The sequence below is a fragment of the Passer montanus genome, unplaced genomic scaffold (assembly GCF_014805655.1).
Source record: "Passer montanus isolate IOZ18808 unplaced genomic scaffold, ASM1480565v1 scaffold47, whole genome shotgun sequence".
NCBI classification, from domain to species: Eukaryota; Metazoa; Chordata; class Aves; order Passeriformes; family Passeridae; genus Passer; species Passer montanus.
In genome coordinates, this window is record NW_024369596.1 from 1,884,325 (window position 1) to 1,907,956 (window position 23,632).

At 63.4% G+C, this 23,632-nt stretch overlaps 2 protein-coding genes across 3 annotated transcripts; one reads left to right on the plus strand and one right to left on the minus strand.

The window, feature by feature from the left end:
* Positions 1-224: 224 nt before the first annotated feature.
* On the minus strand, positions 225-10,355 carry MCAM (melanoma cell adhesion molecule). 2 transcript variants are annotated; one of them, XM_039721948.1, is made up of 15 exons: positions 10,164-10,350; positions 6,471-6,598; positions 6,151-6,364; positions 5,980-6,050; positions 5,811-5,898; positions 5,549-5,728; positions 5,345-5,472; positions 5,043-5,205; positions 4,831-4,952; positions 4,443-4,581; positions 3,758-3,879; positions 3,540-3,678; positions 2,801-2,945; positions 2,335-2,452; positions 225-1,503 (listed from the first exon to the last, which is right to left on the minus strand). In XM_039721948.1, exons 1-15 carry the CDS (start codon positions 10,228-10,230, stop codon positions 1,474-1,476), a joined length of 1,854 nt encoding a protein of 617 aa, XP_039577882.1. In that variant the 5' UTR covers positions 10,231-10,350; the 3' UTR covers positions 225-1,473. The 2 variants fall into 2 exon arrangements, with proteins under 2 accessions (XP_039577882.1, XP_039577883.1); XM_039721949.1 differs by lacking the exon at positions 2,335-2,452 and having other exon boundaries at positions 10,164-10,355.
* Positions 10,356-18,416: 8,061 nt separating this feature from the next.
* RNF26 (ring finger protein 26) lies at positions 18,417-21,899 on the plus strand. Its single transcript, XM_039722069.1, is given in 2 exon segments — positions 18,417-18,654; positions 18,657-21,899. Coding segments are annotated over 2 exon segments (1,296 nt in total). The 5' UTR covers positions 18,417-18,431; the 3' UTR covers positions 19,730-21,899.
* The last annotated feature ends 1,733 nt before the right edge of the window (positions 21,900-23,632 follow it).

Below are 23,632 nucleotides of genomic sequence, written 5' to 3' on the forward strand. Positions count from 1 at the left end.
TTATTATTATTATTTTATTATTATTGTTATTATTTTATTATTATTATTATTATTATTTTATTATTATTGGTGGTGGTGTTGTTGTTATGGACAGATTTATTAGCACTGATATTAATTAGTGTATTATTAGCAGCCAGAGGGGCATAAATGGATCCTCTTGGAAGCTCCATGGGATTATGGAATGCCCTTCCCACCCTTCTGTCTGTGGGAACAAACTCCAGCACTCAGCTTTGAATCCGTACTTTATTTTCACATATATAAAAAAAAAACGTCGCAAGTATCGGACAACAACAAGGAGAAAAAAACAAAAAAAAAAAGGAAATAAAACTCCTGGAAATGTACACACAATCCAACACAAATATATATAAACCAAAGCTTTTGCTGGGACACCACGTGCAGCAGGAGGGGACAGCTCCTGTGTGACACCCAGGGGACGAAGCCTTGTGGGCAGCAGAGCTCAGGGTGGCACGGAGGGGCAGCAGGGGCTGGTCCCTCTGGCACGGGGCAGGGCAGGGCTGGCACAGAAGCTCCTGGCAGTTCTTGCCCTTCTCCCCTCCCCGCGGGGCCAGGGGTGGCAGCGAAGCTCAGAGAGGAGCTGGACCTGGGGCTGGCAATGGCTGAGCACAAAAAAACCCTGAGACGTCACTGACTGGCCCTGGCCAAGTTGGAATTTCAATCTGTGGGAGCTCCGGGTCCTGCTGCTGCAGCATCCCTACAGCGAGCCAGATTCAGAGGGGAGAGACAGCCCTGCCCCTGGGCTCAGCACAGCCCCAAAGCAGACACCTCAAACCTTCCTGGGGACTGGCACCCTGCCTTGCTCTGCCAGGCCCTCTCCTCCTGTGGGATCAACTGACCCAGGGATCAAAGACAAAGCAAAGCACTCAGAGCCTCTGAGGAGCTGCAAACACCTCCCCAACACACCCCCCTGCCTCTCCTCTCTCCTCCTGTGGGATCAACTGACCAGGGACGGTTCAAAGACAAAGCAAAGCACTCAGAGCCTCTGAGGAGCTGCAAACACCTCCCCAACACACCCCCCTGCCTCTCCTCTCTCCTCCAACCTGCACCCCCTACAGCTAAGGTGCCTCAGACATCCCCAACCCCAAATTTCACCAGCCTCTCTGAGCAAGGTCAGGGTAAAAAAGAATGCGTCGAAACCTTCCCACGACGTGTACAGAACAGATTACCTGAAAGAACCTCAAATCCTTCCACCAAGTAGGGATTAACGGGATATAATTCTTCCTAATATTGCTGTGGCTTCTCTGGAGTAGTAAAGCGAGTCCAGCTTTGCTGCTAAGGCAACACCTGCGAGCCCAGGGCTGAGGTAATGGCCAGGAGAGCCAGGGAGGTGGCCCCAGCGCGGTGACACTCGGCTGGCCTCTGGCCGTGCTCCCCAGGGGCTGCAGCAGGGGTGGGAGAAGGCAATCCAAGAGCAGGAAAGGTTGGAAGGAAGAAAGCACTTAGTGGGTTTGCTCTCTAGTTTCTCAGATCGATGTATTTCTCGCTCTTCAGTTCGGCCAGAAGGGAAAAGGAGAGGGAAAACGCACGGTTAGGGATGAGCACAAAGCCAGCCCTCTGCTGCAGGGCTGGCAGTGACACACAGGGGTGGGGACAGCTGGGGCACCCCAGGGTGGCTGAGCACCCACCCCAGGGGAGGGGAGTGGGAGCTGAGCACAGCCAGGCAGGGCTCTCTGCTGCCCTGAGGAAAAGAAAACCTCAGTGGGCTCAGGAAATAAAACCTCGGTGGGCTCAGGAAATAAAACCTCAGTGGGCTCAGGAAATAAAACCTCGGTGGGCTCAGGAAATAAAACCACACTGGGCTCAGGAAATAAAACCACACTGGGCGCAGGAGCTGCAGTTTTGGCTGGCCCAAGGTAAATAAAACCACACTGGGCTCAGGAGCTGCAGTTTTGGCTGGCCCAAGGTAAATAAAACCACACTGGGCTCAGGGGCTGCATCTTTGGCTGGCACAGATAGTGGTGGCCCAGCAGTGACACTGCAAAGCTGCTCCATCCCAGGTGAGGGGAACGCCCATGTCCCAAAAGACTGATCCCAAGATCTCTGGCCCAGGGGAAGCATTCCTGCAGCCTCTGCTCTGACTTCTGGCCAGACATCTTTCTATTTCAGTTCCTCCTCCCCTGGGGAGCCTGGCTGCTGCTCCGCGGAAGGAGGCAGAGCCAAGCAGGGCACTGCCACCAGCAGAGCTCTGTCACCTCCCAGATCTGTCCCCTCCCCTCCCTGCCGCGTCCCCCGGCGCTGCTGATGGATGATGGAGGCCCGTGCAGGGTGGGCAGTGCCGGAGGAGGGGAGCCAAGCGTTCCCTGGGCTCTGTCCTACCTGGTCAGCCGCGGCTCTCTTCTCGCCGTTGGCGCCCTGCAGGAGCCCCGCCTCTTCGGAAAGTTTATCTGACTTAACTTCAACTACAATCTTGTCTTTACGGGCCTCTGGCTTTGTGCTAGGGGAGGGAGGTGACAATTTTTGAGACGCGTCAGCGATGCCCAGGCGGGCACGTGGCTGGCTGAGCCCTGGGGCTCCATCTCGGGGTCAAAGAGACTCCAGCCCCCAGAAAGCTTTGGGGTGCCCAGGGAGGGGGCTCTTGGCTGCTCTAGCACTCTGCTGTCTCCTCCCTGCCCTGTGGGAAGCTGGAGAAGCCGCCGAGCCCCCGGCGCGGTGCCCCCCAAGCCACGCTGCCGCCCCGGGAGAGGGAGAGCTGGAGCAGTGGGATGGGATGGGATGGGAAGCGTGAGTGACATCAGGCACCCCCAGCCCCACAGGCCCCTGGGGGAATGGTGGCAGTGCTTACATGTCCTGCTTCCCGGCACGGCCACACGGGATCTTGCCTTTCTTGTGCAGGAAGTAGATGACAGCGCCCAGCACGGCCACCACGAGGATGGCCACGATGATGGCCACGATGATCACCCCTTGGCTCTCTGCTGTTGACTTTTGATCTAAACACAACGGGGAGAGGAAGAAATTAATATCTGTCCCACCGTGACCCCGTCCAGCTTCCCATCTGTGCTAGGAAAGGGCTCCTTCTCCCGGAAAAGCTCCAGCTGCCTGCAGGATGCAGATTTCAGTACAGAAATGCTCTGCTGGGGCAGTTTCTGTAGGAGCACAGCAATTCTGCTCTGGGCTGCCATGCCCCGTGTGCCACAGGAGGGTGGATAGCAGGAATTCCTGCAAGGCACCAGGCCAATCCACTCTGCTTCCTTGCCCAGCAGATTTGGGCTGCAGGAAGCTGCACTTGGTGGCCTCGCTGGGGACAGAGCCTCAGCCTCCTGCCCAGGGAGAGAAGCAGCAACAGAAGCAGTGCAGAGCCAGCAGCCAAGCTCCCTCCCCAGGCTACAGGTGAGCATAACCCATATCCTGATGGACACCAGCAGCAGACTGACCTTTCTTGATGGAATCATCTGGAAGAGCAGCAAGGGAGGGAAAGACACCAAACTCAGCCCCCCCTCAGCAACACGGCACAGCCGTGGGGGCCAGGGGGGACTGCCACTGCTGGGGGGCTCCTGGCACAGAGAGCAGCGCCTGACACTCACCCACCACCAGCTGGATGTGCTTCTCACTGACGCCCAGCCTGTTGGACACGCGGCACATGGCTCCCGCCCGCAGCAGCTCGTGGCTCACCCGCACCGTCAGGTTGCTGGCGATGTGCTGCTTGTCCACGTACTCGTGGGCCTGGGCAGGGCAGGCAGGGCAGGACTCAGCGCCTGGGCAGCCCCCGGGACACGCCAGGCCGGCCCCTCCCGGCTCTCACCGTGCCGTTGATGCTCCACTGGAGGGTGGGCGGGGGGAAGGCGATGGCCTTGCAGGTCAGGTTCACCAGCTCGTCCTGGCGCACGTGGAGCGGGGAGCTGATGGCCACGATCCGCGGCTTCCCTGGGGGCAGGGACATCAGCACCCACAGATCCTGAGGAAATGGGTGCTGGGCAGGGGCATCAGCACCCACGGCTCGCAGGGAAATGGGTGCTGGGCAGGGATATCAGCACCCATAGGTCCCAAGGAAATGGGTGCTGGGGCAGGCAGGGGTCACTCTGCACCCTCAATCCCCAGGGAATGGGTGCTGGGCAGGGACATCAACACCCAGAGCTCCCAGGGAAATGGGTGCTGGGCAGGGGCATCAGCACCCATAGGTCCCAAGGGAATGGGTGCTGGGCAGGGGACATCAGCACCCACAGCTTGCAGGGCAGACAGGAATCACTCTGCACCCAGGGGTCACTCTGCACCCACAGCTCCCAGGGAATGGGTTCTGGGCAGACAGGGATCACTCTGCACCCAGGGGTCACCCTGCACCCCAGGGATCACCCTGCACCCTCTCCCAGGGAAATAGGTGCTGGGCAGGGACATCAGCACCCACAGCTTGCAGGGCAGACAGGAATCACTCTGCACCCAGGGGTCACTCTGCACCCCAGGGGTCACCCTGCACCCCGGCCAGGTCTTACCCTCGACAGCCACGAACACCTTCTTGCTCTGCTCCAGCCCTGGCACGCTCGGGGCCATCACCTTGCAGCTGAAGTTTTTGGAGGTTTCGAAGGTGAGGTTGCTCAGGAAGAGCTGGTTCCCGTCCACCAGCTTCGTGCCCTGTTGGGAAGGAATGTCCCCAGCAATGAGCACTCTGTGCCCACGTCCCAAAAACACAGAGAGGGAGCCTGCAAGCACTGGATTGCCTTGCAATCCTGGTCAGGAGGTGACAATTTTGGGGTGGACAAAGCAGGTCCATGAAAGAGGGAATCCTTCCCCAGCCTCCCAGGAGAGATGGAGCACTGATTGCCTGACTTGCTGCAAAGCCCAGCTGAGCCTGAGCATGCCAGAACTGGGATGCCTACTCACCTCCTCATCCCTCCACTGGTATTTCAGGCCCACGGGGCTGTGGGCGTCACAGCTCAGCGTCACACTGTCCCCTTCACGGAGGGTGGAGGACGGCTCCATCTTCACACGGACCCCTTCAATGTCTAGGAAAGGGATGGAGACCAGGGCAGGGTGAGCAGGAGGGACAAAGCACCCACCACGAGGTCCACAGGGTCCAGTCCCCCCTCTCTTACAGTTCACAACGAGATCCACCTCCTCCTCTATCTGGGACATGTCATCCAGGTCCAGGGACTGGCACCTGTACGTGCCATTGCTGCTCTTGTCCACATCGTGCAGCTTCAGGACCCCGGTGTCGGTCTCTGCCAGCGACGTCAGTTCCTGCCACTCATCCAGCTGCTGATAGTGGGCACGAAGCAGAGTCCTCAACCCCACACAGACCCCCTCCCACCCAACATCCCCCTCCCCAGGACCCTCCTGCTAGGGGACAAAGAGCAGCCAGGAGATGCTGGCCAAGGGAGAGCTGCCCCAGCCTTACATTTTTCTTAAAGAAGCTGAAGACGGGCTGTGGGTTCCCATCAGCCTCGCAGACCAGTGTCACATTGTCCCCTTCCTTCACCAGCGTCGAGGACGGCACCACCTGCAGCTTCAAGTGCTCGGCGGGGTCTGGGGCAGGCGTGGGCAGAGTCAGTGCCCGGCCCCTCTGCGGGGCTCCAGCGCTGCCCCCCAGCCCCAGACTCACAGAAGATGTTGACGGTGACCCCCCGCGAGTCCAGGGCGCGCCGCTGTCCCTGCAGCCAGTAGTGCACGGTGCAGTGGTAGCGGGAGTGGCGGTCCTGGCGCGTGACGGGCGCGTACAGCGCGCTGCTCACCGTGTACAGCCCGCTGGACTCGCGCGTCAGCGTCGACGGCATCGTCACCTCTGCGGGGGACACGGCCGCGTGGGAGGGCTGCTCTGGGCACCAGCCCCTCTGCCACTCCCCACCCGTCCCCACCCCACTCACGGTTCTCCTGGGCGTGCAGCTGCTGCCCGTTCTTGTGCCAGGTGATGTTGGGGGGTGGGAAGCTGTTTTTGCTCACGCACTTGGCGATCTGTGGTGGCAGAGGTGGCAGTGAGCACGGGTCAGGGTCAGCAGGGAGCGTCCCTGCCCCCTGTGTGCAGCCCCTCCTCACCTCTGGGATTTCACTGCTGTGCACGGAGATGCCTCCTGAGTGTGGCTCAATCTCAGGGGTGGTGGGGACCTCTGCAAAGAGAAGCCACCCCACACATATGAGGGTTGGGATGGGGTCCCCGCCAGCCCCCAGAGCAGCTGCCCAGGCCTGCTGCCCTGCTGTGCCACTCACTGTAGACGCTGAGCTGGGTGCTGTTCTCTCCCACGCCGTAGCTGCCAGCCCCGACCTGGCACATGAAGATCCTGGCATCCTGCAGCGTCACTGCGCTGAGGGACAGGGCCTTGTCCTGCCCCAGTGACAGGCGCTCCTTGTAGTCCGTGTCGTCCTGCAGGACGCCGCTGGCTGTGACGTGGTACAGCCTCACCTGCCTGTTGCTGCGGTCCACCTGCAAGGCGAGGGGTGGGGCTGGGCTGGGGGGCCCGGCAGGATGCCCTGGGCTGGTTGCCACCCCAGCCCAGCAGCCTGAGCTGCTCTGCCGGGCCAGCACTCACGTAGAACCAGTCGATGTAGGTGTAGGAAGCATTCTCAGGGATGTAGAAGTTGCACTCGATCCTGGCTGTGCCCCCCATCTCCACTTCCACCACAGGTGGCATGGAGATCTCCAGCTTGCTGGCTGCAGCTGTGGGACAGAATCTGCGGTTAGGGGCAGGAAGAACGGGGAATAACGAGCTGTCCAAGCACAGCCTGTGCCCATCTCCATCCCCCAAAAGCTGTGGGGCAGAGCCGTGCCTTGTGCTCCACGCACCGTGTCCCAGCCCAGCAGGAGTGACACCAGGACCCCACTGCCACTCTGCCTTCAGCACCCACAGGGAGCTCATGGGCTCAGGAAAGTGATCCTGTACCCAAAGAGGGGACGTGGCATGGCGTGCCCCCACCAGCTGTGTGCCCAGGACACCATCGGGAGGCAGCACGTCCCCAGCCACCACGGCCTTGGCACAGCCAGGACTCCCAGGTCCCTCCACAAGCAGGAACCCAGCAGTCCAAGCATCCATCCCTGCAGCATTCCCAAGGCTTCCCCTGGCTGCTGCTCTGCTCCCTGCCCAGCTCTGCCCACACCCCCATGAGTGGAGCTTGCCCATCCCTGCACCCCACCTTCCTCCCAGCCCAGCTGCCCACAGCAGTAATGGAGCTGCTGGCCCTGCTCCAGAGAGGATGGAAGGGTAATGGCTATTGATCCAGGACAGGGCAGGGAGCAGCTTCCCAAGGATTGGGGGCACAGCAGAGACAAGGGCGGCACCGCAGCACGGCTGGCAGCGTCACTGCCACCACCCCTGCCAAAGCCCTGGGCTGGCACACGGCCCCGCAGAGGGGACAACAGCCTGTCCCCAAGCAACAGAGCCAGCCCAGGTATGGGAGCTGGGGACGAGAGGCTTGGAGGAAGCAGCTGTGTCAACATCTCCCTTGATAGCGCCCGCTCCCTAACAGCCACCACCAAGGCTTCAAAGGGCAGCGCCGTGCCCACAAAATGCTCTTTGTTTGGAGTGGGTACGTGGTGGCACAAAGCCAAAACGCAGCCAGGAGCCCTCCTGCCACAGCAAAGGCCCCGACACGCAGGACCAGCCGCCTCAGGGCTCCCCAGCACCCAGGGTTGGGCCCTCGCCCGTCCCGTCAGCGTGTTACAGTTGGCACAGAGAGATGAGCAAATCACGGCACAGCAAAGAAGGTGCTGGAAAAACAGGTGAAAGTCCCAGAGATAAGCAAGCAGCAGGGACAGGAAACTGGCTGAGAACACAAAGGAAAAGATAACTTTGCACAGCAGGCAGCTGCCCACCTGCACAGCCACCACTCGGCTGCTGGAGGGCACCTGGGGCTGGGTGTGTCCCTGCTGACCCCACGCAGCCTCCCCTGAGCCCTGGCGCTCTGGGCTGCAGGCAGCCAGGCCAGGCTTTGCCTCTCCATCATTTTCAGACCTTCAGCAAGGGCCCCAGGCGGAGCCAGCCCCCGGGAGAGCAGCTGGCCCTCCCCCTGACCCGCTCGGCATGAGAGCCCTCGACCAGGCAGCGAGCAAGCGAAACCATGAGCTCACAGCTGGAGAATGGCTGGCATCCGGGGCTGGCATGAGGATCACAACCCTCCCAGCCATCCACTGCCCTTGAGGAGGCCGACACGGCCGCTGCAGCCCCCACCCTGCCTGGAGAAAGGGCTCAGTGCTCCCCACCTCCTGCGGGACGGGCTGGAAGAGGGACACAAGGGGACACTCACGAGGTCCCCCACAAGCCTGGGGACACAAGGCTCGCTTCTACAGCTCCAAGACCTTTTGCTCTGTGCGTGGGCAGGCTAAAGAGGCACTGGGCACAGCCAGCCTGGCACAGCAGGCTCCGGGGACCTGGCAATCCTCCCTCGTGCCCAGCGCAGCTGCAGGGTTGGTGATGGAACCTGGGGAGACCCATCAGGCAGGCGTGGAGCGGCCCAGCTGCAGCACCGAGCTCTATCAGCTCCATCCACCCCAAGGGCCTGGCACAGCTCCAGCCGGAGACCTCGAGATCTGGAGAGGGCGTCTGCAGGGAGCGAGCAGGGAAGGAAGGAGAGCCCCCGTGCCTTTTCCATCTGGCTGGCGGACAGCCGGCCGGCAGCCAGAGCTCCGCAAGAACAAAGATTTGCTTTTAGAGCTGGGGAAGGGGGTGGGGAGCAGCACAGTCCCTCGCCAGCCTCCTGCAGAGCCGAGGTGTGCGGCGAGAAGGCGAGAAGTGCGGCACAGAGCCCCCGGCCCGGGGCGGGAGCAGAGGCACCGCGGGGCTCTGGAGCCGCACATGGGATTCCTGAGGTTTCCCTGGGTTTGTGTTCCCCTCTCAGGCAAACCAGCTGCGGCCAGATCCCGCCTGCTGCCGGCACAGCCGCACATGCTACCCCTCCTATCCCTTCAGATCGCCGAGCCGGGGTGCCCCCAAACAGCATCACCCGCATCCTGTTTGCTTCACAGAGAGAAGGAAGAGGGTGCAGAGCCCCAGCCCCGCAGGAAGCAGCACCACCAGCGGTGTCCAGCACCTCCTCACACTGACAGCCTCCGCCCTGCCCGGGATGGGGACGGAGCCAGGGCTCTGCTGCAGCGGGGAGCAGCACCTTGCACCCCAAAACAGCCCCAGGACCCCACCATGTGCACCTGGAGAGGCAAAGCTCCCAAGCCCACCCCGCAGCTGGGTGACAACACGCAGACACCTCTGTAACAGCCAGACCGCGGGGCACAAAGGGATGGGGCGGCTCAGGCAGCCCCGGGGTGGGCTCAGCCCCCCGTTCCAGCAGCGCTGGCTGGTCTGGGAATGTCTTGGCCGTGGCCCCTTGTGCTTCTGGGAAGCATCAAGCTTTTCACGTGGCTGGGCTTCCAAATTCACCGACGCCGCCAACCATTGAGAGGCTCCTGGCTCGGCACACGGGCTGTGGGAAGGGGATCCCGGCACGGGACGGGGGTGGGAGCAGCCTGCTCTAGACCGCGCTCTGAGCCTGACTTTGGCTCCTACACCTCGGCCCGGGCAGGTTCCCAGCGCCGGGGCCACCTCCGCAGCTCAGCGGGGCTGGGAGCGGCCGGCGCACCGGGACCGCTCCCGGGCTCCCGGCGGGGGCAGCGGGGCAGGGCAGGAAGCACGGCCACCCCCCGAGGGTGAAAATGGACTGGAAAGCGGATAAAAAAAGAAAGCACTAAAAAAAAAAAGCGCCAAGAGAAACACAGCGCTCGGGGGAAAACTCCTTAGAAGGAAAGGGGTGGATGCTTCCTAACAACAAGCGGCTCGCCCCGGTGCGCGCTGAGCGCACGTGGGTCACCCCTCAACCTGCGCTGCGCTTGGGGGGCTGCAGCGGGGCCCCGAGAGCGGGACGGGGCACGCAGACCCACCCCACGGCGGATCGCGGGGCCATCCGGGCGGGGACACGCTGGGAAGGGCCGATCCCACCTGGGCTGCCCCGACCCCGCGATCCGAGCATTCCCGGAGCCGCGCCAGGCACCGCCCGAGGGGCGCAGCGCTCCCGGCCGCCGGCCCCGCCGCGCCTCTGCGGGGACCCCGCTCCGGCTGCCGCCTCGGGGGGCTGCACGGCGCCCGAACCCAGCCCCGCACCCCGGTGTCCCCCGGGGTTAAGGACATCCCCGCCGGGGCTCCGCGGGACCCCGCGGCGCTCCGCAGGTGCGCGCGTCCGCCCGGCCCGCACCGCCCGGCCCCGCAGCGCAGCGCCCGGCCCGCAGCGCAGCCACTCACCGCAGCACAGCAGCAGGCAGCAGCCCCAGCCCAGGGCCAGCCCCGCCGGCCGCCGCCCCCCAGCCATGCCCGCCGCCGGCCGCCCGAGACTGAGCGGGGCCGCGGGCTGACGTCAGGCGGAGGAGGAGGAGGAGGAGGAGAGGAGGAGGAGGAGGAGGAAGGCGCGGTGCCTGCCCACCGCCCGCAGCCGCTTATCACCCCCAGCAGCAGCCGGGCGGGCGCCGTCCCCGCCCAGCCCCGCAGCTCGGTGCCCAGCCCCGCAGCTCCGTGCCCGGCCCCGCAGCTCCGTGCCCGGCCCCGCACGGCTCCAGGCACAGCTCGGCTCGGCCCCCAGCCCGGCCCCAGCTGCTCCCAGGGGCTCGCAGAGCTGCCAGCTCCTGCCTGTCCGGGCGTGCACGGGCTGGGGCAGGCAGACAGGGGCGCGCTGGGGGTGGAATCGCTCCTCGCAGAGCCGGAGGAGGGGGCTGAGGCGTGGGATGTGTTTTTCGGAGTGTTTGGGGAATGCGGCGGCGCGACGCTCCCCGAGGGTGCAGTGTGCAGGTGGCAGCGGTAATCAGAGGTGACCTGCTGCCCTAAAGCCCAGCCCCGGCCCCACACTGCCCCAAAGCCCAGCCACGGCTGCGGGGCCACCTTTGAACCCACGCCAAACCAGCACAGACTCAAAACAGCCAGGCAAAACACTCTTTGTCATTGTGCGGACACCTGGGGGCAGTTTGGGCCGGGGGGCGGAGCAGGCTCGTGTCCAGGAGGGTCACCGGGGGCTGCAGGGCTGGCACCCAGCCCCGCTGAGCCCCGGTGTCCCCGGCCCCGCGCAGCTGTCGCTGAATGGGGCGGCTGTGCAGGAGCTGTTCCCCCCGTGGCCGGGGCCGCAGCCCGCCCGGGGGCCGGCCCGGGGGCGGGGGGGCTCGCCGGGCTGCACAAGGCTCCCATTATCCAGGGGTAATCACCCAGCCCGGCCCCTCCGGCAGCCCCGGGCAGAGCCGGGAGGAGCGCAGCAAACCCCGCCAGGTGCTGCGAGTTGCCCGCAGCCGGCCCCAGCGACCCTGTCCTGTCACAGCCTGGCTCCGTGCCTCAGTTTCCCCGGGTCAATCAGAGCCAGAGGGGCTGGTGGAGTACAAAGGTATCCTCCACCTCAAAGCCGTTTCTTTTCCCCGCTCACAGGACATCCGAAACTCGCTGATTCAGATTCATCACACACGGGGACAGACCCAGGGCTGTGACAGCGCCCTCCTCCCGCTCCCAGCCCAGACGCTCTGAACTTTTGCACATCCTTTTCTCTCCTCCTTTCCCTGCAGCATTCCCGTCCCCCGGCAGCAGGGGCTGCACCCCTGCGACCCTCCCGGAGCCACTCCAGGGCTGGGCTGCAGGTTCCCCTGAGGCACGGCATTCCTCCTGGGAATTGTCCCACCGCCAGCCCCCTGTGCTGGCCCCCAGCCCCAGCGCTGCTCCCCGGCCGGTGCCATGCAGCGCCCCTTCCCATGCCCCCCTCCTCCTCCTCCTCCTCCTCTGCACGGCTGACCGGCACCCCCCCACAAGACTTTCCCAGCCAAACACACTCAGTGATTCATCGGAAATGATTAAGTTTTTTCCCCAGGAGATCAGTTGCTTAAAATGGCAATGCTGGGCAGTGATAAGGCTGAGAGTCACGCTGGTGCTGCTGGGCAGGGGAGGCCTCCTCCCTTTGCTGGGAAGAACAAGTGCAAGGGAGCTGTGCCATCACCCGCAGGATGCTCAGGAGCTGCTCTCCAGCCTCACAGGCTCAGTTTTGGGATGCTGTCACACCTCGTGGCAGGAGCTCCCTGTCTGTGGTGGGCAAATCCACCCCAAGTGGGTACCCTAGGCTCAGGGACTCCCTGACAGTGTTCTCACTCTTCCCCTCCCTCCAAAGGGCAGGATGCAGCACCAGAGGAGCCTCAGGCTCTGTTCTCCTTGGAGCAGGGAAAGGGATGCTCCACCTGGCACCAAACACCCCTCAAATGCCACCCTGAGAGGGAAGGAGGCCCAGGGGAAAGCATCCACCAAAGTCAAACAAACAAAGAGTGCTCAGCTGGCACACCCCTGGTGCATTTTGTTCTGGGCCTAACTTTTATTCCGCGTTAAAAATAAAGCAGGACGTCGCTAAGAAAACCTCTGCAGAAAATTCCCAGCAGTTGGAAAGGGCAGTGCCACTCCCTGGGGAAAACAGGCTGGGGAGGATGCCACCCTCAGGCAGCCCCCTGCTCTCCCTGCATGGCTCTGCCTCCAGCTGGTCGGGCTTCAGCCTGCTTAACTTTGAAGAAAACTCGTGCTTTTTTCCCCCCAACAAAAGGGGAGAGGGGCAGGATTGGAAATCAAGGCGTGAGCAGATGGCATGAAATCAGCCTGCCACGCTGTGTGTGGCACCCGGCGGGCTCGGGGACTCTGCGTGGGGAGCGTGGCAGGCTGGCCACCTTCATCTTCCCTCCCTGCTGCCTCATCTCACGCCTTCTTGTTTATCTGCTTGCTTAATGGATTTGGCTGCAGTCCCCACTCCACACACACCGTGGATCAGGCTCCCCTGCCGCAGTCCCACGCACACAGCCGGGGTGGGAAAGCCAGGGAGCAGAGGTCTGGCCCCACCTGAGGCACAGAGCAGCTCCCAGAGCTCCCAGTCCCTGCCAGGGCAGGGATGTTGGTGCCTGGGCCCCGCAGCTCCCAGCACTCTCCTCCTCCATCCCTCCTGCCACTGCTCAGGGAGGCCGTGCCTGGGCAGGCAGCTCTGCCCCTGGCAGAGGTGAGGCTTTGCCAGTCCCTGGCACAGCTGCTGGAAACCTGGGATCCACAGGACCCTGCCCAGGGCAGGGCTGATTTCCCGGCGTTATCTGAGCGTCGCAGGAATGATCTGGAATGGTGCACTTGCATTTTCCTCCCTCCTCTGGCTGCTGCTGGGCCTGGCTCTCTGCAGTGGTCAGCACGGAGCCAGGCCTGGGGCTGTGCATCCCAGCACACACCTCAGCTCTCCCAGCTTTTCCTGCACTCCCACACACATCCCCGCTGATGTGGGGACCTTGGGATTCTTCCAGAGGGAGCTGGCCCGGCGTGGGCTGTGCCTGTGCCTGTCCTGACAGGCTGCTCGTGTGTCCCAGGTGGGACGGGGGCCCTGTGCCTTCCCCCAGGCCTGCAGCCAAGCCCAGAGAAGCTGGGGTGGGCTCTGGGGGGAGCTTGGGGGGCTCTGGGCCAGGTGTGCCCCCGGTGAACCCTCACCAGTGCCCGTGGGCTGGGGGCTGGCCCTGGTTCCAGTGCCATGGGCTGGGGGCTGGCCCTGGTTCCTATGGGCTGGGGACTGGCCTGGCTCTTGTTCCCATGGGCTGGGAACTGGTTCCAGTGCCTGTGGGCTGGGGGCTAGCCTGGTTCCAGTGCCCCTGGGCTGGGGGCTGGCCTGGTTCCAGTGCCCACAGGCTGAGGGCTGGCCCTGCTCCCTGCAGGTCTCCGGGGTGGATGGAGGGCAGCAGTGCAGGGTGGAAATCTCTGGCTGTGTCCAGCCAGGCCTGCACCTCCTCACACAACACCCTCAGGGCCGCCAGGGGCCCCCTCCCCGGGGAAGGGATGGGATGTGGGCCAGCACTGAGCGTTCCCACACTGCCCAGGAGCTCCTCATGCTGCCCTGCCACTGCTCCCCTCACCCTCAGGGCACCTTCTGCCAGTCCCTGCTGCTCATTTTGGGGGGCTCTATGACTTTGCACTCTGGGGTAAGTGCAGGAGCCCTCCTGGGTTGCCCAGCCCTTGGTTCTCTGCTCCCTGAGTGCTGTGAGGTCACTTTGGGGTACCCCTGCCCCGTCCCTGTTCACCTCTGGGAGCCTCTTTGGGGCTGTGTCCTCCAGCTGAGGAAAACGCCTCCTTCCAGCCCCCTTCCTCGCTTGGCTCCCAGCGGCTCCTTTGTGTCTCTCTCTCCTTCCCCTGCTCTTGTGCAGGGCCTTTCTGTGGGGATTATTAACCATGGCTACGGGGCCTTTGTTCAGCAGGGGCCGGAGCAGGAGCCTCGAGGAGGGTGGAGAGAGGAAGGACAGGAGCGGAAGGGGGGGAAGGAAGGTGGGGGGGAGCAAAGGAAGGTGACATCTGGGTGTCTGTCACGGATTTTGGAGCAGCTGTGCGGGGGTGGCCGGGGCTCGGCGGATGCAGGGCAGTGTGGCAAAGCCCCAAAAAGGAGCTGAGCTGGCACGGGTCACCCAGCCCGGAGCAGAGAGCTCAGCATGCTGCCCTGACGGAGGGCACAAGCAGCACCCCAGCGCTCCAGGAGTGGCTTTGAGGTGGTTTGTGGTGCACGGGGAAGGCTGTGGAGCTTCCCTTGCTCCCTGCCCCGGGAGCTGCCTGCAGGGTGGATGGACAAGGACAGCTGGAGCACGCCTGGGAGAACCTTATCCAGCTGAGAGGCGCTGCCAAGGCACGGGGAGAAGGAGCCCTCTGCCCGGGGCTGCCGCTGCTCCTCTGGGGCTGCAGGAGCCGCAGGGCCCGAGCAGGTGCAGCCCTGGGACGGGGTGTGACAGCCCTGGGACAGGGTGTGACAGCCCTGGGACGGGGTGTGACAGCCACGTCCTGCCCCCCTCGCACACGTCCAGCTGGATCCATCCCGTCCGTGTCCCAGGCTGCTCTCCCAGCCTGGGCACGCAGCGAGGGGCAGGATTTGGGGATGGGCGCTGGCAGGGCGGCCGGGGGAAGGCGGGAGCTATTTATAAACAGTCCTTTTCCTTGGGAGCACTTCCGAGTCCATCTCCCTCAGGGCCGGCCGGAAAATGGCCCCATTGTGCTGGCGCCGGCCGGGACGGGGCTGGGCACGCCCCACACAACGGGGCAGATGCTGGGCCAGCTGTGGGGCCTGGCCGTGGGCTCCTGGCCACGCTCATCCAGCACTGGCTGCCCCGAGGAGCGGGCAGGAGGAACAGCCCTGCCCTGTGCTCCTGTCACCCGGCTTTTCCGGCTCCCTGCTGCCGAGGAAGGGAGGAGAAGTGGGATGGGGACACAGCATCACTGCCTGGGCTTGCCTGCAGGGATCTCCTCCTCCCGGCTTTGTCTGCAGGGCTCATTAGGATCATAGAAAGCCTAATGAGAGATTAGCCCCGGGCAGGCCCAGCTTTGGGGGAGCCCCCCTTGCAGGGGATCCCTTTGGAGAGCCATGGGAAAGGCTGCCTGTGGAGAGGGATGGGGGCAACCAAGGAAGGAGTGGGATAAGGCAGCACAACCAAGGAAGGAGTGGGATAGGGCAGCACAACCAAGGAATGAGTGGGATAAGCAGGGCACAGTCCCACCAGGGCCCTGGGGAGCGGCGGGGCTGGGCTGGCCCAAGAGCCATTCCTTCTCGCACGACTTTCCCATGCAAGAGGACTTGCCTTTCCCAGGGCTGCCTGGCCGGGCTCCAGGAGGAGACAGATATCCCAGCTTCCGTCGTGGGGAGACACGGAGCCCTCCAGAACCACGGCGAGCAGCCCTCGTGCTCCTGCCCTGGCAGGGTGAGCAGTGTGAGGGGAGGCTGTGGCTGCTGGGGACGCAGGGCTGGGCTCCCTGCCGCTCCAGATCCTTCCTGGGGACTCTCCCCAGCAGCCCCGGGGTGTTCCCTGCCCGCGGGGGGGATCCTTCAGCTGCCCCCAAGGCCAGAGGAAGAGCGCGCCGCAGCACCCTGGAGCGCAGCCCAAGAGGGGCCGGGGGTTTTCCGGAGCGGATGCGGCCCAATGAGCCATTGTTCCCGGCTGGGCTGCGAGCTCGGGCCCGCGGGAGCCCGGCCCAGGTGCTCTGGGAGCACCCGAGGTGAGGCAGAGCCCGGCAGGGCCGCGCTGCCTGCCCTGACCCAGCCCTCGGGGCTGCCACACACCCTGCACCTGCGGGGGGGCACCTGGGCATGGACACCCTGCCCAGGGAGCTGGGAGAGCACTGGGAGCACTGGGAGAGTTGGGAGAGCACTGGGAATGCACTGGGAGAGCACTGGAAGAGCACTGGGAGAGCACTGGGAACGCAGTGGGAGCATGCTGGGAGTACTGGGAGCACACTGGGAACACACTGGGAGCACACTGGGAGCACACTGGGAGCATAAGGAGTGCAGTGGGAGCACTGGAAGCTCACTGGGAGCACTGGGAGCAGGAGCGGGCAGGGCAGGGCAGGTGCACGGCCGCGGGGCAGGCAGCGAGCGGAGCGCGCCCAGCCCTTGGCTCGGCTCCCTTTTCCCTCCTCCAGCTCGGGAGGGCGATGAGAAATCCAAACATTACCATAAATGCTGAAAGCATCCCGGCTCCGTCACGGCCGCGCGCTCCCCGGGGAGGCAGGCGCCGGCTGCCTCGGAGCCGCGGCAGCGACAGACAGCGCCGCGGAGCCCGCACGGACAGACAGACAGACGCGGATGCGCCAGCCCGGCCCCTGCCCGCTCGGGGAGGCACCTGCGCGGATGTTCGTGCCGGGCTGCCCGGGGTGCGGTGCTTCCCTCCCGGGCTGTGCGTGGCTCTGCCGGGGCTCATCAGCTCGCCCTCGCCTTCCTTAAAAAGCCTCGGGCTTCGTTTTCCTGAGCTTGGCATCGGCTTCAGGGCTGGAGCATCCCCCCGCGGCAGCCCCAGGCCCTGGCGGGGTCCAGCAGGGAGGGCAGGACCTGCTCCAGGGCTGTGACCTCGCTGCGAGCCGTGCCTTTATGTCCAAACCTCCTGCAGGAAACTGCTTGGCCGGGTGACCCTGCCCTGACTGTCCCAGGCAGGCCCAGGGGATCCTGCTGGCGAGTGCTCGCCTTGCCTGTGCCAGGGCTCGGGCTGGCACACACCCCTCTCCTGCACGGCCGCTGATAAATAGATAAATAGATAAAAAGTTATCTTTTTTTTTTTTTTTAAGGTTGCAGAGTTAAAACAGATTGGACCAGTGCTGTTAAGTTAGCGTCATTGTTAAGAGCTCTTCTTCAATTACCTGTTAATGGTTGGTGATTAACCACTGGCCCCCCGATGCTTGCCAGGGAGGGACACAGAGATCCTGCAGGTACCAGGAGAATGGGAGTGGTATGCAGATGAGAAATGCATTGCGCCCAATTTTGCAGTTTTCCAGGAAAAACCCTAAAAATTACAATCCAACATAGAACTGAGTGACCTAGGTGATGTCTGAGGATGGGAGCGTAGTCCAGTGCCTGCTTGGATCCTTTTTGCTTCTCACCCTAACCTCAAAAGATGTTAACTAGAGAGACGACCCGGGGTATTGGACCTAAAATCTGGAATTTGCTAATCTCCCGTGAGGACGGAATCCCCAGCTCTGCCTGCAGATCAGCGGACACAGCTGCATCCCCCTCCTCCTCCGTGCCCTTCGATTTCTCCCCACCTGAGCTGATTCTCTTTAATAAAGACATTAAAAAGGAGAAAGATCTCCTGCCCATTTATTTCGGGATCCCCCTGTGCTGTCTGGAACCAGGCTGAGGGGGCTGGTTTCAAGCCCTGCCCATCCTGTGCTCTGTGCCTGGCTCCTGAGCCCCATCCCGGGATCTCCCTGTGCTGTCTGGAACCAGGCTGAGGGGGCAGGTTTCAAGCCCTGCCCATCCCGTGCTCTGTGCCTGGCTCCTGAGCCCCATCCCACCACCCCACCCCTTGTGCAAGCCCCCTCTCCAGCTCTCCTGGAGCTCCTCCAGGCACTGGAAGGGGCTCCAAGGTCCTCTTCTCCAAGCTGGACAGCCCCAGCTCTCCCAGCCTGCCTCCAGAGCGGAGCTGCTGCATCCCCTGGGCATCCCTGTGGGACATGGGGATGGCTGCCCACTAACAGGGGCAGGGTTACATGGGATACTGGGCACCCTGTGAGCGTGGGGAGGGCCTGGCACAGCTCGCCCAGTGCCTGCCCCATCCCTGGCAGTGTCTGAGGCCAGGCTGGATCAGTCCGGGGTATTGGAAAGCGTCCCTGCGCCATGAGCTGCTCCTCTTTATGTAGTGATCAGGCGGATCCACCTCCACAAACAGATCAGGGATTGCATCTACAGTCTTAATTCTGCAGTTAAAAAACTGCAAAAACGGCGAAAACGGCGAAAACTGCAAAAACCGCCGCGCGCGGCGCAGCGAACGGTCCGGGCCAACGGCGCTACTGGCCCTTTAAATGAGCCGCGGTGGGCGTGGCCAGGCTCGCCCCTCTGCTGGAAGCCGCGCCCCCGCCACGCCCCTCCGCGTCCCGCGAACCGACCAATGGGCGGCGAGCCCGGGCGGAGCCCCCGCCGCCGATTGGCCGCGCGGCGCACGGCGGCGGGCGCCAAGATGGCTGCGCCCATGGCGGAGGGGCCCCGCGGCTGAGCCGCCGTACGGCCCCGCCGGCAGCATGGACGTGCTGTTCGCGCTGCTGCGCGGGCTGCGCCTGCTGCTCGACCTGCTGCTGCTGGTGCTCGACCTCAACTTCTTCCTGGTGTCCTCGCTGGTGTCCGCGCTGCTCTGGCTGCTGGCCGCGGCCTGCAGCCTGCCCGCGGCCGCGGCCGCCGCGGCGGTGGCGTGCTGGGACGCGCTGCTGCTGGTGCGCGGCTGCTGCGGGGCCATGGAGGCCGTGAGGGGGGCCGGGAGCTGGCGCAGCGAGGCCTGGGCGCCGCGCTGGGCTGCGGGCAGGCGCTGGGCCGGCAGCTGGGCGAGGCGCTGGCCATCGGCAGCAGCCTGCTGATGTACCTGGCCAACAGCCTGGTCAACGTGTGCCTCATCGGCGCGCAGAACCTCTTCACGCTGCTGGCCGCGCTCTGGGACTCGCTGGCCGGGCCGGCGGTGCGGGCGGCCGAGCTGCTGGCGGCGTTCCTGGCGCACGTGTCCAGCGGCGCCATCGCCGTGTCCATCCTGCTGTGGTCGCCCTGCCAGGCGGCCCTGGAGCTGCTCTGCTGCGCCGCCGACCTCTTCATCAGCGTCTTCTTCGTCAACGTCTACGGGCTGGGCTTGCTGCTGCTCATCGTGCTGCTGGGCGCCCTCGCCTTCAACCCCGGGCTGCTGTGGACGCTGACGGGCTACGCGCTGGGCCACTGGCACACGCTGCCCTCCCTGCGCCGCCTGCAGCGCGACGCCGGCCGCCTCTACCAGCTGGCCGTGCTCACCCTGGGCGTGGCGGTGACCTCGCAGCGCTGGCGCAGGCTGGCGGACTGGGTCCAGCAGGTGACCAACTGGAGCCGGGGAGGAAGGGCGCTGAACCAGGGCAGCGAGGCGCGGCGGGCCGTGGGGGCCCCCCGAGCTCCGGCCGCAGACAGGGTGACGCTGGGCCAGCTGCTGGCCGAGCTGGAGGAGCAGCTGGACGCGGAGCAGGGGCCGCAGCCGCGGGCTGCTCTGAGCCGTGCTGGGGCAGGGCAGCGTGCCCAGACATCCAGGGAGGAGCCGGGCACGTCGTGGTGGAAAGAGCCGAGGAGGCGGCGGCTGGACGCGACCGCCGAGGGAGCTGACAACGACCCCTGGGCGCTGCTGAAGGAGCAAGAGGAGAGGAAGAAATGTGTCATCTGCCAGGACCAGACCAAGACAGTCCTGCTGCTGCCCTGCAGGCACCTGTGCCTGTGCCAGGAGTGCACCGAGGTGCTCCTGCAGCAGGACATCTACCAGCGCAACTGCCCCCTGTGCCGCCAGGTGATCCTGCAGACCCTCAACGTGTACCTGTGAGCCCACGGGGGGCTGTTTCCCCAGGAGGTCAGAGGCACCCCTGTGTGCACTTCCCAGGGCTGCCTTGAGCAGCTTCCGAAGAACCGTGGATGGTGCTGGAAGGGCAGAACGCTGTGGGCTGTCTGCTGGTCACATTTGCTGCCTAACTAGGTTGTAGCTCTTGCTAGCAAGCACAATACTGATCTCTGCAGCGGGCTGGAAGAGTTACCTGGTTTTTTGTTGACAACTTTTGCCGTTTCAGGGCCCGTTGCCTTGAGCCTGCAGGCTGAGACCCAAAGCAGAGCGCAGAAAAACGCTCTGGTCCCTCCTGGCCAAAGCTGATGGAAGGTTACAGGCTGTGCCCTCCTGGCAGTCACAGGGGCTGGTGCAGGGCAAGGGAGGTTTTTTCCCCAGGGTCTCACTAGAAAATTACCTGGCAGGCTGCATGCAGGCCTGTTTCCTCCTGCCACCATCAGAGTGGAGGAGCTCCATGGGAAAAGGGAGGAGTGCCCTGTTTGCAAGGCCCAGGAGAGCCAGGAGCACACTCGAGTTTTTTAGTGTTTGCTGAACCTGGCTCTCAGCTGGAGAACAGAGTTTCTGGGATACTTCATCAGCCCAGGGCTTTGCTTTTTTTGAGGGATCTCTCTTGCCAGGACAGCGTGGAGCTGTGATGGGCTCAGCTCCCTGCAGAGCTCAGTGCTGCTGCTGCTGCTTCCACGCATCACCTATGCAAGACTAGAGCACACGTCAGGCTACCTGCACAGGGGGGGCTGGGGGGATCAGTCCCCCTGCTTGGGGCACTGAGGAGTGGCCCCCCAGCCAGTGCTCCCAGCCCTGGCAGCAGCAGCAGCCCAGGCTGGAGAATCCTCTCCAAAACCAACACAATTTGCAGGCTGGGAGTGCCATGGAGCAGGGAGGGTGGCTCCAGAGCTTGCTGGCTCCTTCCCAGGCTGGGCTGGCTAGAGGGAGGGGCTCTTTGGGAGGAGAGGGAGCACCCCAAAGCTCCTGGGAGCTCACAGACATTCCAGCTCCAGGCACAGCTTCTGCACATCCGTGCTGTGGATCTGCAGTTGTGTGCAGTTGTGGAGCAGTACCAGGACCACGGATCCCTTGGGTTAGGGCAGGGCTGTACCTTTGTTTTGTCTTGTTGTCTGTCACCAGTGTAGCCACTTCTGTTCAGAGGTGTCCCCTGAAGTCCAAGGAGTGCATCACCCATCCTGGCTGGGGCAGGCTCATCCCAGCCCGGGCATCCAGCACCATTCCAAGGAATTGCTGGGCTGCAAGAGGGCCCTGCACTAAAAAGCTTTTCCTTTTCCAGCTGCTTGCCTGAGGTCAGCCACACGCCACAGCCAATTTTGGCTGGAGCCAGACCGGAGAGAGTCTTGACTCTGGACTGCAAGCCAAGAGCCTGAGGGCAGCTGGCATGCTTTTCCTTCTATTTTCCTTCTTGATTAGCAATTTAAGCCAGAACAGAGGCAGCAGAGAGGCCAGGCTGTGCTGGGAGATGCCTCTGAGCTGTAAAGCTGAGCTCCAGCTAGGAGCTATCATCTTGTTGAGTGGCTTTGCTCAGAAAGGCACGGCCAGGGCTGGTTGCTCCCACATTTCCCGGGAGCTGGAAGGATTCCTGGCCAGGCCAGGCTTTTGGGCACTGATGGCTGTTAGAAGGGGCCCTCAGCTGCTGCACTCCACTTCAAGGAGATGCAAAGCTCCCCGTTGCTCCAGCTCTTGTCCCCGTGCCTCCCCACACACCTCCCTTGTTCAGCTGGCTCCCTGCAGCCACCAGCACGTGGGAGCAGCCAAACCCTGAGCAGGGGAGTGAGCCCAGGCTCTGGGCTGTCCCAGGCACTGGCAGGGGAGTCAGGGAGCTGCAGCTGGAGTCACTCACGAGTGGGATTGTGGCCCTGCTCCTGGCCACAGGCAGCAGCATTCCCTTGGGACCAGCTCGTGGATCAGGGGCTGCAATGTTCCCTCCATGAGTTACAGGCTGGGGGGGAAGGACACCTCCCCAAAAGTGCAGTTTGTTCCCTTAAGCCCTTTTTTTTGTTACTATTATTATTATTATTATTATGATAGCAGTCCCGCTTGTTTGTTTAGGGCCTGTTTGCTGTTTATAAGAGAAAGCTTTGCCTTAAGTTTAACTCTTTGCACTATGGACTAGATACTGAGCAGATTAAAATCTCCTTTACCAAAAGCTGGGCGCTGCCTCGTTCTTGGGAAGGATTTTTTGGGGGAAATGTGTGTTTATGCCTCCTTTACCCACCCCAGGGCTCCATGGAAAGCCCATCACTCCCCACAAAGCTCAACATCACCTGCAGGCTCAGTGGGGTTTGCCCCCAGAAAAGCAGTGCTGTGGGGTACCCTGGAGCAGGGAAAATCCAGCACCCAGGAGGTGAATTCACACCCAAACCCACTCTGGGTGGGCTTTTAGAGCTGGCAGCCCCCAAATCCTGCTCGGCCAACCCCTGTGAGAGGAAATGGTTGTGAATACACCACACCAGGGGACAGGGAGGAGGGGCTGGGGTCTCCCAGGGTGTTCCAGGCTGGCAGGAATGTGCTGGGACACGTTTATACCTGTTCCTGCACTGATGCCTCAGACTGTCCCTGGGATGGAGGCAGCTCTTGCCTTGCAGAAAGGCTGTGGCAGGCTCAGGGTTACTGAGCAGATGCATTTGCTGCACAAGGAGCTGCTCCTTGGCTCGGAGCTGAGCTCCTGGCAGGTTGCTTTGTGCTTTTAAGCACTCTCTGCTTCCCCAGCATCCTCATAAATTGTTTGGAAAAATGGCTCAGGATCCTGATGGGCAGAGACTCCAGCAGTCCTGGCTTGCCCTGCCCTGGCAGGGCCATGCCAGCAAAGTGGCTCATTTTAATCAGGATGGAAACCAGGAGAGGGGAGATGGGAGCTGCTGGGAGGCCAGAAAAGGGCAGATATCTGCTCAGGCACAGGCAGGAGGGCAGTGCTGCCAGATAACTGGGTAAACTGAGGCACTTCTCGGGCTCCTAGGCTGGCTGGGCGCCTGGGGAGGCTGCAGCGGGGGCAGGAGGGTGGGATCAGCAGGGAATGTCACAGACAGCCCCTCCCAGCCCAGCAGCCCCGGCAGGGGATGGGAAGGGTGCTCGGCCACCTCAGGCCATGCAGCCGAGCTTTCCCAGAGAGGACAGGATGTGCAGGACACGGCCCTCCCCCGGGAGCCATCCTGCACACAGCTTGGCTCAATCTCTGCTCAAACAGCCAGAAATTGCAGGAGGAAAATGCAGCCACCTCCGTGCTGATGGAGAAGCCCTGTGAGCCCTGCCTGCCCTGGCACTTGGGGTTTGGAGCAGGGCTGCACAGCCTGGGCCGCCCCAGGACAGAAGGTTCGGACTCCTCGGGGTGTCCCCTGCTGCAGAACATGCCTGGGAGGCTCCCACACGAGCCAAGCGGGCTGCTCCCAGCTCGGAGTGCCCAGAGCCTTCCCCAGGGAGGGAGCAGCGCGGTGCTGCGGGGTGAGCCCGGTTTGGGGGCACGGGGGTGGTGGGCTGAAATCGGTGAGCCCTGCCTGCCCTGGCACTTCGGGTTTTGGGCAAGGGCTGCACAGCCTGGGCCGCCCCAGGACAGAAGGTTCGGACTCCTCGGGGTGTCCCCTGCTGCAGAACATGCTTGGGAGGCTCCCACACGAGCCAAGCGGGCTGCTCCCAGCTCGGAGTGCCCAGAGCCTTCCCCAGGGAGGGAGCAGCGCGGTGCTGCGGGGTGAGCCCGGTTTGGGGGCACGGGGGTGGTGGGCTGAAAGCAGAGCCCCCAGGCGCTGGGGAAACCCCTTTGTCCGCCCAGCTGCAGCTCCCCCGCCCTAATGAGGCTGTCGCCACAGCCTGGGGACAAGAGGCACGCTCCGCCTGCCAGCGGGGAGCGGGAGGGACGGCGGGGACAGCAGATGGGGCACAGCAGGA